Source organism: Anser brachyrhynchus (assembly GCF_964034855.1).
Source record: "Anser brachyrhynchus genome assembly, chromosome: 2".
In the NCBI taxonomy this organism is placed as follows: Eukaryota; Metazoa; Chordata; class Aves; order Anseriformes; family Anatidae; genus Anser; species Anser brachyrhynchus.
Window position 1 is genome coordinate 18078078 of NC_137695.1, and position 12944 is coordinate 18091021.

The following is a 12944-nucleotide window of genomic DNA, read 5'->3' on the forward strand; positions in this document are numbered from 1 at the left end:
GAGATTACTGTGAGAGGCAGGAGAACAAGTGTTATACTCTAGGACAGCAATAAAAGAGAGCCATAAAGGATCTCTCATCACCAAATGCATGTTCTCCTGTTTTTAATAATGATGAATTGTGTGATTGTGTAGAATCCTTCTTTACTAGTAGACTGCAGGATTATCTTGATAATAAACCAACTCTGACACTTGCTTACACTTGTGTCTTTGTAAGCACATAAAATTAATTTGTACAAGACAATAGCAGAATTTTGGTGCAATGTAATTATGCTATTGCACCTCTTAAATCGTTGTTCCTTGGTTGCAAGTCTTCACTTTTTTATGCACACGTAGGCTTTCCTTTCTTTTTCCCAGGTGTTTCTGATCCTGCAGTGGTACAAATAGGCATGAATCTTACTATCATCTGTCATCCCATTGAAATCAATGGGAATAAAGATCTGCAGATACAGAACCCTGTGTAGGATCAGGGCCTGAGCTATTACCAGTTGACTCAAGTTGAATTTTCGTATTTATTTGGGAAGCCTATCATGTGCCCATGCTTTCTTATTTGCTTTTTTAATATATGGCCTAATTGGGAATATAAACTATTTTATTAGCACACATTTCTGTTCCTCCTCCTCCTGGAGCCCCGCCAGCACCACCACTGCCACCACCTCTCCCGATGGGCAGTCTGATAGGTGAGACTTGTGTCAATGCTGAAGTGATTGCAGTCGTGCTGCATAATCAATAATCATCTCTTCCTAATGGACTTAGTGAAGTTGTTTTTTCATTTGTAGTGGGTGCTATATGATTTTAGTACACAAATCAATTCTGGGGTGATTATTTTTTTTCTTTAAACAATCTAATCTCCACTAATTTCCTGTGGTTAAAGCCTCTGAAGGTAAATGCACAAGGTATGGGGAAAAGGTTGCTAGTTGCTTGGAATCTCTGTTCCTAATAAAGCTGAGATCTAATTAGTCTGATCTGTAATAATTCCAGATCAGCTTGAGTATTGGTATTCTGCTGTATCACTCTTGCAGTTGAAAATAAGCCAGTACGGTTGCACTCTCACTTAAAAAATGGTAGCTGATGTACGATGTATGTGATCTATCTTGTGGGAATAAGGTGACTGGAAAGCAGGAGTGTCTGTCACAGTGGCTTGGGTTTGATGCTGTACTGCAGCAGGCAGATGCCAAACTGGAAGACTTGAGGATACAAGCTGACAGTTCTTGAAAAATTACCTCAAACATTACATATAGCTGTTAGGAATGGATTTAAAAGTAGTAAGTATAAAAAGACAGACACCACCACCCCTTTCCTATCACAGGCTGATGGCAAAATTCGTTGATCTTGTTAAGAGACGAGCTTTGGAGGCTTTGACCCACATAACCTGTTACACTTTCTCTTACTGAAGTGTTTAAGTGAAAGTGACTGTGGATGGCACTACAGGACTGCAAACTTCTGGTCACACACAGTTTGTGTGTGTACGTGTGTGTGTGTATGCATTCCCGTATATATTTTTATATGGTTATATAAGATATATACGTATGCATTTAAAAGCACAGAACATTCTACTGCAAAACAATTTTTGCACTTAAACATTGCAAAGTTGTGCGTTGATCCATGTGACCTCAACGTGTAAGATTCATTAGTTTGCAAGGTTTGAGTCTTTCATCTGTCAGAGGTTAATGCAAAAAGAGCATTTAAATTGTTTTTATTAACCTTGAATTTTGTGCAGCAAGCATGTGGAAGGTAAAAATGGGCATTCATCTTGATGAGCAAGTGACATGTCTTTCTGTCAGCCTGCACTGGTGATTCTGATCTGGTAGAAGTATAAATTCTATGAGTACAAAACCACAACTAGCAAACATGATTGGCAAACATGCCAAGTGTCTGAAGCTCATGTCATTTAATTTACTGCTTTGTTAGAGCAATTTTTGATACTAGATTGGAGACAAGTTCTGGTTCACAATGGAAAACATTTGCTTTGAGCAGAATGTGGATTTTTTTGTGTGCGCTTTTTAATAAAGGGTATTGCATGTAGAATATTGAGATATGCTTACAAGTTGGAAGCTGGTTCAACTTTCCAGTCCCACCCAGTTTGTCGAAGTAGTTCTCCCAGCATTTCTCAAATGCCCTTTATATCAATGTTATTTTATGTCCTGTGCGTTTTTTGTCATTATTGATTATAACAGGGATGTTTGTTTTCTATTAATCTCTTGGTACTGCCTTAAGTTATTGGTGGTCTGTAATCAAGTGATTCCCATGTTCTGGGCTTTTTCTATTTTCTGCGTTCTGCCCCAAGTAATGCTCTGCTTAAGTCTTTTCCTCGGTTCCTCTGGCTAATGCTTTTCAGCTGCTCCGGGTTCAGCTCCTGGTTCCCAGTATGGCACAATGACCAGGCAAATCTCGCGACACAACTCTACCACTTCTTCAGCATCTTCTGGTGGATACAGACGGAATCCTTCTGTGACTGCCCCATTTTCTGCTCAACCTCATGTTAATGGCGGGCCTCTTTATTCTCAAAATTCAAGTAAGCTTCTGAGCTCTGAAATCATGAACTGTTTTGAGCAAAATGATTGTAAAAGCATGCATGGCATTTTAACTCATTTGTGAAGAGCATCAATAAGATTATTGCTTTCTTTCCTAAAATAGAAGGAAAAACAAACAAGAAAAACCCTCTTTAAGTTGTACAGTGATTGCACTGTATGCAATTACACTGTTTTTCCCCTCTGAGTTGTTTGCTGTTACTCATGGCAAGAAATTATTATGATTGCCTATCTAATTATAGGCACATTATACTTAGTATTTCAGGTGTGCTTGGGGAACATAAACTAAAACCAGATTTTTTTTTCAGGAGACCTAATGTGCTTGTAGCACACTCCCTCCACTACTGGGCTAGTGGCAAGAGAGTGCTGTCAGAGCGCAGCGCTCCTGTAACAAGCTTTTCCCATTACATAGTTTCTCCCTGTCTCTGTCTCATTCCCAAATCCTATTCCTGATTCCAAGTTTCTCCTTTGTTCTTCATTTTAAACTTAACTGTTAAAGAAGGGACAGAAGAGTTCAGCCTCTTTTCTCTTCAGCAGACAACTCCTCTGTGCTTCCACACAAGTGGTATAGATGGAGATGAATGAGGGGCGGGATGCAGTGGGGAGCTGAGCTAGTGTTAGTCATCAGCTTTCTGCCTAATCACCTGGCAAGGCAAGCAAGGTTGACTGCAGAAAGCTCTGCAAAATAGGGTTAGAATTGAATAATAGAATCTTGGTGGAAAGCTAGGCTTAGATCAGGAACTTCTGCCTTTCTGCTTCCAGCAAGGAAGAACTCCAGCAAGGGTAATTTTGACCAAATATACGTAGAGGAGTGATAGTACTCCAGTGGCTTCTGGTGGTGTGCCAACTCCTTAAACTTCAAAGTGGTGTTTCTTTAAAACAAAATGTAGATGTTCGGGCTAGAGCTCACTACAGACAAGTGCTGGTTGTTAGTATACTTACTCTTAAGGAACGAATAGTTACGGAATGTTGGAGACACTGAGGTGTAGACTTTTCTCAGTGGTTTGCAGGTATTACATTGTCCAAAAGCACTTTCGTATGCAGGCACAGTACCTATCTAGCTTTTTTCCCAATTCTAATTTTCCTGCTACTCTCTCTGACTCATGCTGACCCTTCATTTTCCTCCACACTCCTGTTCCCTGAAATTAATTCACCATAGCAATAGAAACTCCTTCCTGTTCAAACAGTCGTATTCTGTTGAATAAACAGGGCATTACTCCTGGAAATAGTTCAGTTGCCTCGAATGCTCTGCACACCACTGTTTCTGAACAGTTGTATTTTTCCAAAGCAATTTTTTGCTCAAATGCAGGTGCTATTCCTTAGTCTAGCCTCTCTGGTGTTTTCAAAATACTGATTGTCAAGATTTTTTTTGAACAGTATTTTGATGGGTGTTTTTCTACTTTAAACTATTTTTCTCCATTTCTGTAACTGGTGATTTTTTTTAATGCTACTGTCTTGACATTAAATCTAGGTTCCATGTTTCTTTAAGATTTTACTTCTCATGCTAACAAATATTCTGTTTTTTCTTAGATGTTTACTTCAATTTTGTGAGAAACCTGTTTGTTGTCCCTCTTTTATAGATTGTTTCCCCCATACAGTTGATTTGATTATTGGTTTTGTAATGAACTAAATGCTTCATTTTTATTCATCAAACATTAATCTTAGTTATGGCTTTATTTAAAACTGTTGCTTACTTGGAAGTACAGAACCTCTTTCAAATTTGATTCCAACTGGATTATGCTGCTGAATTCCCACCTTCACAGGAACTTCTCTATTTCAGTGTAAGAGAAATTCTCCTGAGAAGGGGCATGGTATAAACAAATGAGTTATGTTCTATTGTTTCTTTTTCTGTTTTTTTTTTTTTTTTTTTTTTGGTTTGTTTGCTTTGTTCTCCCCCCCCTCCTTCACTGGGAGATGTCCCACCAGAGCTGGTACTTTACATGGCATGTCCTGCTACCACCATGCCTCTCTCCTACCTGGTGAGGAAAGAGCAACACCTCAGCTGTCAGCCCAGCATCTCTGAGCACTGGTGCCTGTGTTTCACACCTCATTTCTCGCTGAGGAGGTCCCTACTTCACAGGAGATGAGCTTGTGAGTGCTTCCTGGGCAGCTCTGGGCACCAGTGTAGCCAGTGGTAGCTGTTCATGCCTTTGCCAGATTCTTAAGTTGCTGAGCTCCTCTAACCGGAGAAGACCTGATAATTTAAAATAGAGCTCCATTCAGCTCTAAACCCACCCGTTTTCCTACCAACAAGCAACAAGGTCCCTTTTCACATTTTTCCACTGCCCCCCTCGCAAGCCTGAGCAGAGCAAAATGATGGGAGGTGCACTCTGTGTGGACACGAAGCATCGACATGACACCATCGTTGCCTTTGTAAAGCAGTCGTCTTTGCTCTGAGGCAGGGCTGCTTCGCTGCCTTTGGCGTAGCTCCCTGCTCTTGTGTTAGAGGAGGAGTCCAGCATCCTCTACAGCATCACCTCCTCTTCTGGTAGCACACTTTTTAAAGAGAACTACTACTCAATGAGCAGCATGATGGAAAGCCCCGTGTTGCATGCTGCCCAAGCGAGGCTGAGCGGTCCCCTTGGCACACGCAGCTCCCCGACACGCAGCCTGCGCCCTGCTTTTTGTTCAGATGGACACGGGCACGTTTTGCTTTGTGAGCCTCAATTGGCTAGCCACGAATTCAGCCTTGTTGGAAACACAAGCTTGAAGAAGGTTCTTCCGTGTGTGTGTTCTTGTTGTTCTTTACATACTTCGTTTTTTGTGGTCCTCGTTACTGACGGCTGCTTTTGTTTGTTTCTTTTTTTTTTTTTCCTTTTTCCCTTGTGTCCGTTGACTTCCCCCGATATGCTGTGTGCATTGCTACCAGTTTCTATTGCTCCACCCCCTCCCCCTATGCCTCAGTTGACTCCACAGATACCTCTCACAGGCTTCGTGGCCAGGGTGCAGGAAAACAGTAAGTTTGGACAAGCTGAGCTGTTAAAGGGTAGAGCCTACTTTCTTCTAGCATGCATGGCTGGCAAGTCAGACTCTCTTTTGTTTCCTTTTCCAGAAGCTAATACCATCTTGCATTCTAGTGTCGATATGCTATTGGAGCTGAAGGGCACACTCTTCAATATTTTATAACGTGCATGATTATTACTGACCCATTTAAGATCTGAGCTGCAAATTTATTATAGAAAAACAGCGTGAAATACGTGGCATCTGCTTGGTCTGAATATAGAAGTGTATCTTAATTAAAAATATTAATTTCATGTTGATTCATCCTGCCTGAGGCTTCTTCAGTAGGGATAATTGATTAGTTTTTATTAGAAAGGCTTATGTAGACTGTCAAAATATGTACTGCGTTACCCCTGGCTCTAATCCTCCAGCAGTTTTTAGGAACCTCCACAGTCAATTGAAAATGTGCAGTCTTATGATCTAATGCCACTACAAAGGAGCTCCTAAGGTATTTCTCCTCCCGTCAGCCTTTCATTCTCCATTTCTTTGTGTCCTCTAGCCAGGTTTCCCTACAGAGCTTCTTGCAGCATAGCTTTGCTAGTTAGGTTTGTGAAGGAGATGCCTCCCGGCTATGATCTGTGCTGCAAGGTGTTTTCCACTGGTCTCTCTGCTTTTACTGTTTTTGCTTGATTCATTTCAGGTGACTGCTCCTGTCCCGAATGCTAGCACAGGGGTAAAGTCATGCTCCTGCTGCAGGGACATCGCTGTCGTAGGAGAATTTTAGTTTAGTAAACAACAGAGTGAATAGAATGTAGATAGGGCGTGAAATGAATATAAAACATAAATAATGAATATAAAACATTTCTTAAAGTGTTTGGGAACCGTAGCAAAGTCTGCTGGAACCTCGGAGGCTCTTAACTACGTAGTGATGCTCCAGCGTGTACTTAGGGGCCCTCAGATCTGATCAGTGCTGCTGTCCAGCTTCCCGTACGAGCTTTTAAGTGCTCATGTTCTGAGCATTCCCCTAGAGATAGGAGGCATCTCTATGGTTCCCATTCAGAACGAAAATGTTTTGGTGTTATGCCAGGTAAATGCTAAGAATCGTGTTGTTGTAGAATAGCATGCCACAAAAATGTGTTGACAAACCCTTCCAAAATGCCAGGCATAGGGGTAGACCTCCTAAAGATGAAGGTTACAGAAAGTCTTCACTTGCAGATAAACTTGAGAAAATTGGCACCTGCTTCTGAATTGTTCCAAGTACCGTCCTCGTGGAGATAACACAGCACTTGGGAGAGCCGAGGTGAAAGGGACAGGCTTACTTGTGTGTGTCACAACAAGAAATAAAGCTGACTTGGGAATGAGATTGCAGCAAAAATAGCTGAAGCTTGAAATCTGGTCTAGGAATTGTTCTGTTTATTTTCCTTCTTTAATAGTCCCTTGGGTTTTAAAGTTATCTAATGAGTATGGCTTTGAGCTGCATTTTGGAGGTAGGAGTGCATGTGGCAGTCCACGCATGCACTCAGCAAAACTGGCTGTAGAGGCCGTTGTGGTTGAGTTTTGGTCTTGTGTGCTTCATCTGCCTCATTTTCTACCAAATGTCTACATGGAGTGGAGTTACGGAGACGCGTGGGTGGGCTTGTCTTTTATGGGAAAATGTTACTTCCTTATCGTGAAGATCTGTGGGTTTGGAAAGCAACATCCCCTGCTACGTGGAAGTCTTTCAGATTTCTTCTAGGGCAGATGGATTACGAAATATGCCAGGCCTATTCTTTTTTTTCCTGCGCCCTGTGCCCAACCTGTGGGTATCTCCTTCTTCAGAGAGGTTTTCTGGTATGCCCTGAGACCTCTGATCGGATGTAGACTGCTGCACTGTCACTGTCACCCAGTCCTTTAAAGAGGGCTCTGCTGGTACCCACTTAAAGAACAGGAATGTGAACACACAAGAGAAGATGTTTCAATTTGGAGCTGTATAAATACTGGTCCGGTTACCCTTTCTCATCTAGAGTGTTTTTCTGTTTTTTTTTTTTTTTTTTTTTTCTTTTCTTTTTTTCTTCCACCTCCTAGGAAAATTAGTGCTATTCTAGGTTCTGCCTGTTTTAAGCTCAGAGCCAGGAAACGTCTAGGTTAAAGTCCCGGAGGTAGGGATATGTCCATAGGGTGGTACTTGTCTAATTTTCTGTTCCATTTTCTCCCCTTGTTTTAATGTGAAGTTGAATTGTTGTAAATGTTTCCCATGAAGCACGCAGTTTCAGCACTGCATCTCGGTTAGGGTCTATCTGTGCTGGCACTTTCACGCTTGCATTTCCTCCCCTTTTTTGTCCTTTTCAAATAAGCAACTCATTGTTGAATAAATAAAACTTTTTGCATTTATTAAGGTAAGGATTTCTCAGCATCTCAAAGGAGCGTTGCCTCAATACTATTTTTTCCTGGCTGCAGATGAAAATTAAGGGTAGAAATACATTTTGTGAAAGATGTGCCGAGAAGACTGCACAGACCCAGTCCGTTTATAAATCGTGTTGTCATGTGTCTGCGGTGGATTAATGAAGCCTGCCTGGGAGTGCTGCTCAGTAACGCAGGCGAGACACGGCGTTCAGCTGGCCGGAGACTTTGTTAGTCTGTCTCCAGGCGACACAAATGGGCTTCTGTATGGCCCAGGGATCCCTGACACAGTGGCAGGCAGCCTGCTGATGCAGAGCTGTGGGCTGTGTGGCCCAGCTGGTCACGTTGCAGAGGAGCTGGGCCCGCAGGTGAAGAAGAGCAGCAGCTCCCCAAGGGGGTACAGCGCAGGCTGGGTGCCAGGGCTGCCATGGCTGCTGCCCCGGCAGCTCCTGGCCCCTGCAGCAGGGGATTTGGCTTCCCCTGTACCTGCACGGCCCATCTGACACAGCTGGGAGGTGGCAGCGGAGCTCAAACCCCTCATCAGAGGCACGTGGCTGAAGCCCAGAGGTTAGTCACTGCTGGAGCAGCGGCCAGGCAGGAATAAAGAGCATTAAAGCAAACAAACCCTCGTCGTAATTTTCAATGCCGCTGTAACTAGCAGTAGCTGGAGCTTCACTGTGGTGTTCGTTCCGTGCAGTTCAGCGTAGCTTCCCTAAAATGAGCATCGCGTTCGGGAGCACGCGCCCAGCCTTTGGAGCACGTGCCCTGCTCCCTCAGTCAAACTTTCTAGAGCAGGGGTTTTCAACCCATGTCTGTGTTCAGTGTGCAGGCTCCCAAATTGCTTGTAATTCCTGTATAAAAAGCCACGTTTAATAACAGTAACTTCTCGATAAGTTCTGGTTTCGTAGTGCTTACACCTAGGCTGATGTGTAGCGGACTGCAGTTGGTGAGCAGTGAGAGGAATGACTTGATGGCTTGCATCTGAGTTCTCTCTCTCTCTCTTTTGCTGCCAGCTGCTGTGAACTGAAAATTAATTTGATGAGCTAATTTGAAGAGTGCTTTGTACCATAATGCCTTTCTCCTTTTTCCCTTTCCCAAAGCAAGTTGTAATTGTGCTGATTGGAGAATCTCAGGGCAGGGATTTGACATTTTAGATTACACACTTCATTCCTTGAGCACTTTTCCCCCCAGAACAGCAGCTGCCTGTTGTAGTTTTCCATCTGTTAGATGAATCGTGGATGTGCACAAGCTAGTCTGGAAGATAAGGATCTGTTCAAAGCTCTCCTTCTGCAGAAGGATTACTTGGCTTTCTCTTACCTGGTTAGATCTCAAACTCTGGTCTCTTCCCTGTTTTGTGATCTGCACCAGATCTTTTTGCTCCCTTAAGGCTAGCTCTGAGAGAAAAGGAATCCAAGGCAGTAGTGTTTGGAAACAAATGAAAATGTTTGTCTAGGCAAAGGATTTGTTTAAAAATTGAGCTGCTGGTGCAGTCCAGAGGCCTGTTGCTGCCTGGCTCAGAGGGTGCCGCTCGGAGTCCTCCCATAGCTAACTGCTGCCGCTAGCCCTCGGCGCGGGGACGTCGGGGCAGGAAGCTTTCCTCTCTGCTGGTGGTCAGCTTACGCCCTGCAGCATGTGCTTCGACTCTAGTAGCATTTATACCTAGATTTGACCACTAATAACAAACATAGTTGTATGTCGTAGCTTTTAATACGAAGCCTCTGTTTCTAATCAGTGCATGGGATCATAGTGCATGCTGTGTGTGTCGTCGTCCCCACCCCTTTTATTTACAGTCTTACAGCCTCAGGTTGGTTTGTGCCTGCACGCTGGTTTTGATTTAAAAAAAAAACGATTTCCCAACGTTTCCAGTTGCTGATAGCCCGACTCCTCCCCCCCCACCGCCCCCCGACGAGATGCCGATGTTCGATGACTCTCCTCCTCCTCCGCCCCCACCTCCTGTGGATTACGAGGACGAGGAGGCTGCTGTTGTGCAGTACAGCGATCCCTACGCGGACGGAGATCCTGCCTGGGCACCTAAAAACTATATAGAGAAAGGTAAGAAGTGTGGCAACTCCGTGTTACTGCAGTGCTGGAGGATTAATGGTATCTGAAGAGGATGAAGGACTTAGCTTGGGTCTGGTGAAAACAACCATTTTCCCTGCTAAGTTGGAACTCTAGCCATTCTTTCTGTAGTTTGTCAGTGGCTACACCTGATGTGATAAAATATAATCCTTCTTTAGAAGGATTATAAAATACCTTCAAGCATTCTAGAATGAAGGGATTAAAAAAAAAACAGTTATGAGAAGCAGATGTGAATCGGATGGCTTTTCATTTTTTTTTATCTTTGCTGAGCTGCTGGATTGTGTCTGAAGCTACCTCAGGATTGCTGGGCAATCATCTAGAAAGTGTTGCAGAAATGCCAGGAAGTCCAGGAAGTCTCTGTCCTATCAAACCAAGCTAGCCAGAGCGAGTCAGCGGACGTTTTGCTATAAAATGTAGTGAGGCTTCCATGGGGACTTCCAGTGAGTAGATCAGCGGTCTGTCACTATGCTGAGACACAAACTCCTACAGTAGATGCTTCATCCCATGAATAATTGAGGTACTGATTTCCTGCCTATAGAGCCGTCTGTGTTAGGACAGTGACCAGCTTGTCAACAGCAGTGTCACAAGCTTTCTCAGGACCTGGCTGGTTCTGCAGAGCGTACGAAAGGGGATGTCTGGGATACCTGTCACAGCAGCAGCGACAGAACTCCTCTGCTCCACCTTCCCCGCTGGCTGGGCTCCGTGCAGGGCGTCCTCATGGGGTGAAAATAACTGACACACTGCATTGTTATTTGCTAGGCATTAAGGCATCGGGTTTCTGAGAAGATTTTGTTTCCGAGAAGATTATTTTACCTACATGTGTAGTAGTAGGTTCTTGGGATCTATATAACCGACTGCGTAAATTCCTATTAACTGTTTTAGAGGGTGCGGCTGTGATGTCCACAGTTTGTGTATTTGTGGTGGTATTTTTTAATTCCAGTACTAGAGGTGGTGACATTGCCTTTCCTTAGGGAGATCTTTGCGTTTTTTGATTACACACAGTAAGTGGGAGGTTGGTAAGAGTAGTGTATTTACCAGGCAGGTACCATACAATAGGGGATGTTGCTGTAAATTCACTTGCACCTTTTCCTACAGTAACTTCAACACTTGCACTCATCGCAGCCGTTTAGAAGAAATGCCAAAACTTACCATCGCTTAGAAACTCTGTAGAAAAGGCAGGAAATCATTCACCTCTGTAGAGGGGCCTTAAGCAGCTAAGTTTACAAAATCACACATTGCAGCACTCACTACACAGTTGTAGGGGGCCATTGTGTAAAAAAATTTCCTGTAGGTCCTTTTTTATAGACTGGTGTTTTTTTTAGGCTTTCCTAATCAAGAGATCCCTATGCAGGGGTCTGTATGCTTTTGAGGTAGTCTGAGCAGAAATTACTGCCACCGTAGTGGACCAGCTATTCCATAGTTCATTTTTTAAGAGTCCATATGCACTGTTCTGCTGTGTCCCAGCCAACTGTACCTCTCCCCACCAAAAGGTTTACTGAGTATTCAGTGCAGTCACCACCCACTTACTGGTAGCCAGTACTGCAAGAAAAGGGAAATTTCACTTTCTGTACTTGATGTCGATCAGGAAAACCCTGTGAATGCGGAATGGAAAGCCCCAGGATGGCAAACTGGTCTTTTCAAAATACAATTGTACTTTAAAAGAATTTCATACTGGTGCTGTTAACGTGATGCTAAACTTTTCCTCTGTTCAATCCACAGTTGTTGCTATATATGACTATACAAAGGACAAAGACGATGAGCTGTCGTTTATGGAGGGTGCAATCATTTATGTGATAAAGAAGAACGATGACGGCTGGTATGAAGGAGTTTGCAATCGAGTAACTGGCTTGTTTCCTGGGAATTATGTCGAATCAATCATGCACTATGCCGATTAAAATCCTTTGCTTTTCAAAGTTGGGTCTTGTATTCAGTCATACCATGATTATTTACAAGGGGTAACTAAAAGATAACAGAATTGTCTTAATATACTTTCAGAAAACGTGCCCATTTCTTCAGGCCATACTGTTTTAATGGTATGATTGAATGTCCATCTCTCTAAGTCTCTGGAGACAGTATGTCTTAACCTGATGGCAATTTGTAAAACAAGCAACTGTCTATAACTGGTTATACTTATTTACTTATGCATTGTTAATTTTATGACCAGCCTAAATATTCTGGGGAAGTAGGGTATAATATTTAATGAACCATGATTCAGATTGTGCCATTACATTTTTCAGTACAGCATGGTAACTAACACTACGTTAGACTAACATATTAAAATCTGGATGAGAAGTTTAATGTTAGTGCTGGTCATATTACTTTTTGTTTAGACTCTTTGCTCATTCTTGAACTATATTTGTTTAAAGCATGCATACAAACTTATGTATTGAAATATACTTTTTTAAAAATCCAAGATGCTTCCAATTGTTGTAATCTTTACCTGGAGTATTCTCACTAAAGTCTATTATGAGTTGTTTGGGTCTAAGGTGTCCATGTGAATCAAAAAATGGGTGGTCTTATGTATGTGTAATTTGTACCCAAGTTTTTTTAATAAGTAAATTTACATTATGACTTTTTCCATTCATAAATATATAAGTGAACCAAAGGTCTTGTCCATTACTTTGTTGGTTGGCTTGGCAAAGAAGTTTGGAATGCTAACGTAGCAAAACCATGGCTCTGTTATCCCAGGCAATGTACTAAAAAGCAAATGTTTGTAACATGACTTTATCACTGACAGAGGGCAAATAAATTAGATATGAAACCTGAATTACCCATTATACAAACTCCTAAAAGTTCTTTTCTTCCAAAATAAATTTTAGCAAGGATTCTTGGTTGAATCTAGTTACCAAGATGCAGTAATTCGGACATTATCTGTAACTGACATGTCTCAGTAGAAACTGTATCTGGACTTGGTTTTGTGCCCAGCTGAGCAGAGGGCGAGGCTGCTCTCAAGATGTGACACAGGGGAAACAACCACAACAGGATGTGGCTTCTTTTAACAGGGAATGGAGCACGGCA

General features: G+C 42.6%; 1 protein-coding gene across 17 annotated transcripts in view; it reads left to right on the forward strand.

Annotated features, from left to right (window-relative positions):
- ABI1 (abl interactor 1) overlaps window positions 1-12709 on the forward strand; it is an 80351-nt gene extending 67642 nt beyond the window's left edge. For 3 of the 17 annotated variants that reach the window (XM_080583326.1, XM_080583324.1, XM_080583333.1), the window contains 5 exons: window positions 597-677; window positions 2336-2512; window positions 5398-5484; window positions 9714-9899; window positions 11646-12709. In XM_080583326.1, coding sequence (XP_080439452.1) covers window positions 597-677; window positions 2336-2512; window positions 5398-5484; window positions 9714-9899; window positions 11646-11821 — 707 coding nt within the window. In that variant the 3' untranslated portion in view covers window positions 11822-12709. The remainder of the gene's footprint in view (window positions 1-596; window positions 678-2335; window positions 2513-5397; window positions 5485-9713; window positions 9900-11645) is intronic. The other 14 variants (XM_080583330.1, XM_080583331.1, XM_080583332.1 and 11 more) reach the window with 7 other exon arrangements.
- The last annotated feature ends 235 nt before the right edge of the window (window positions 12710-12944 follow it).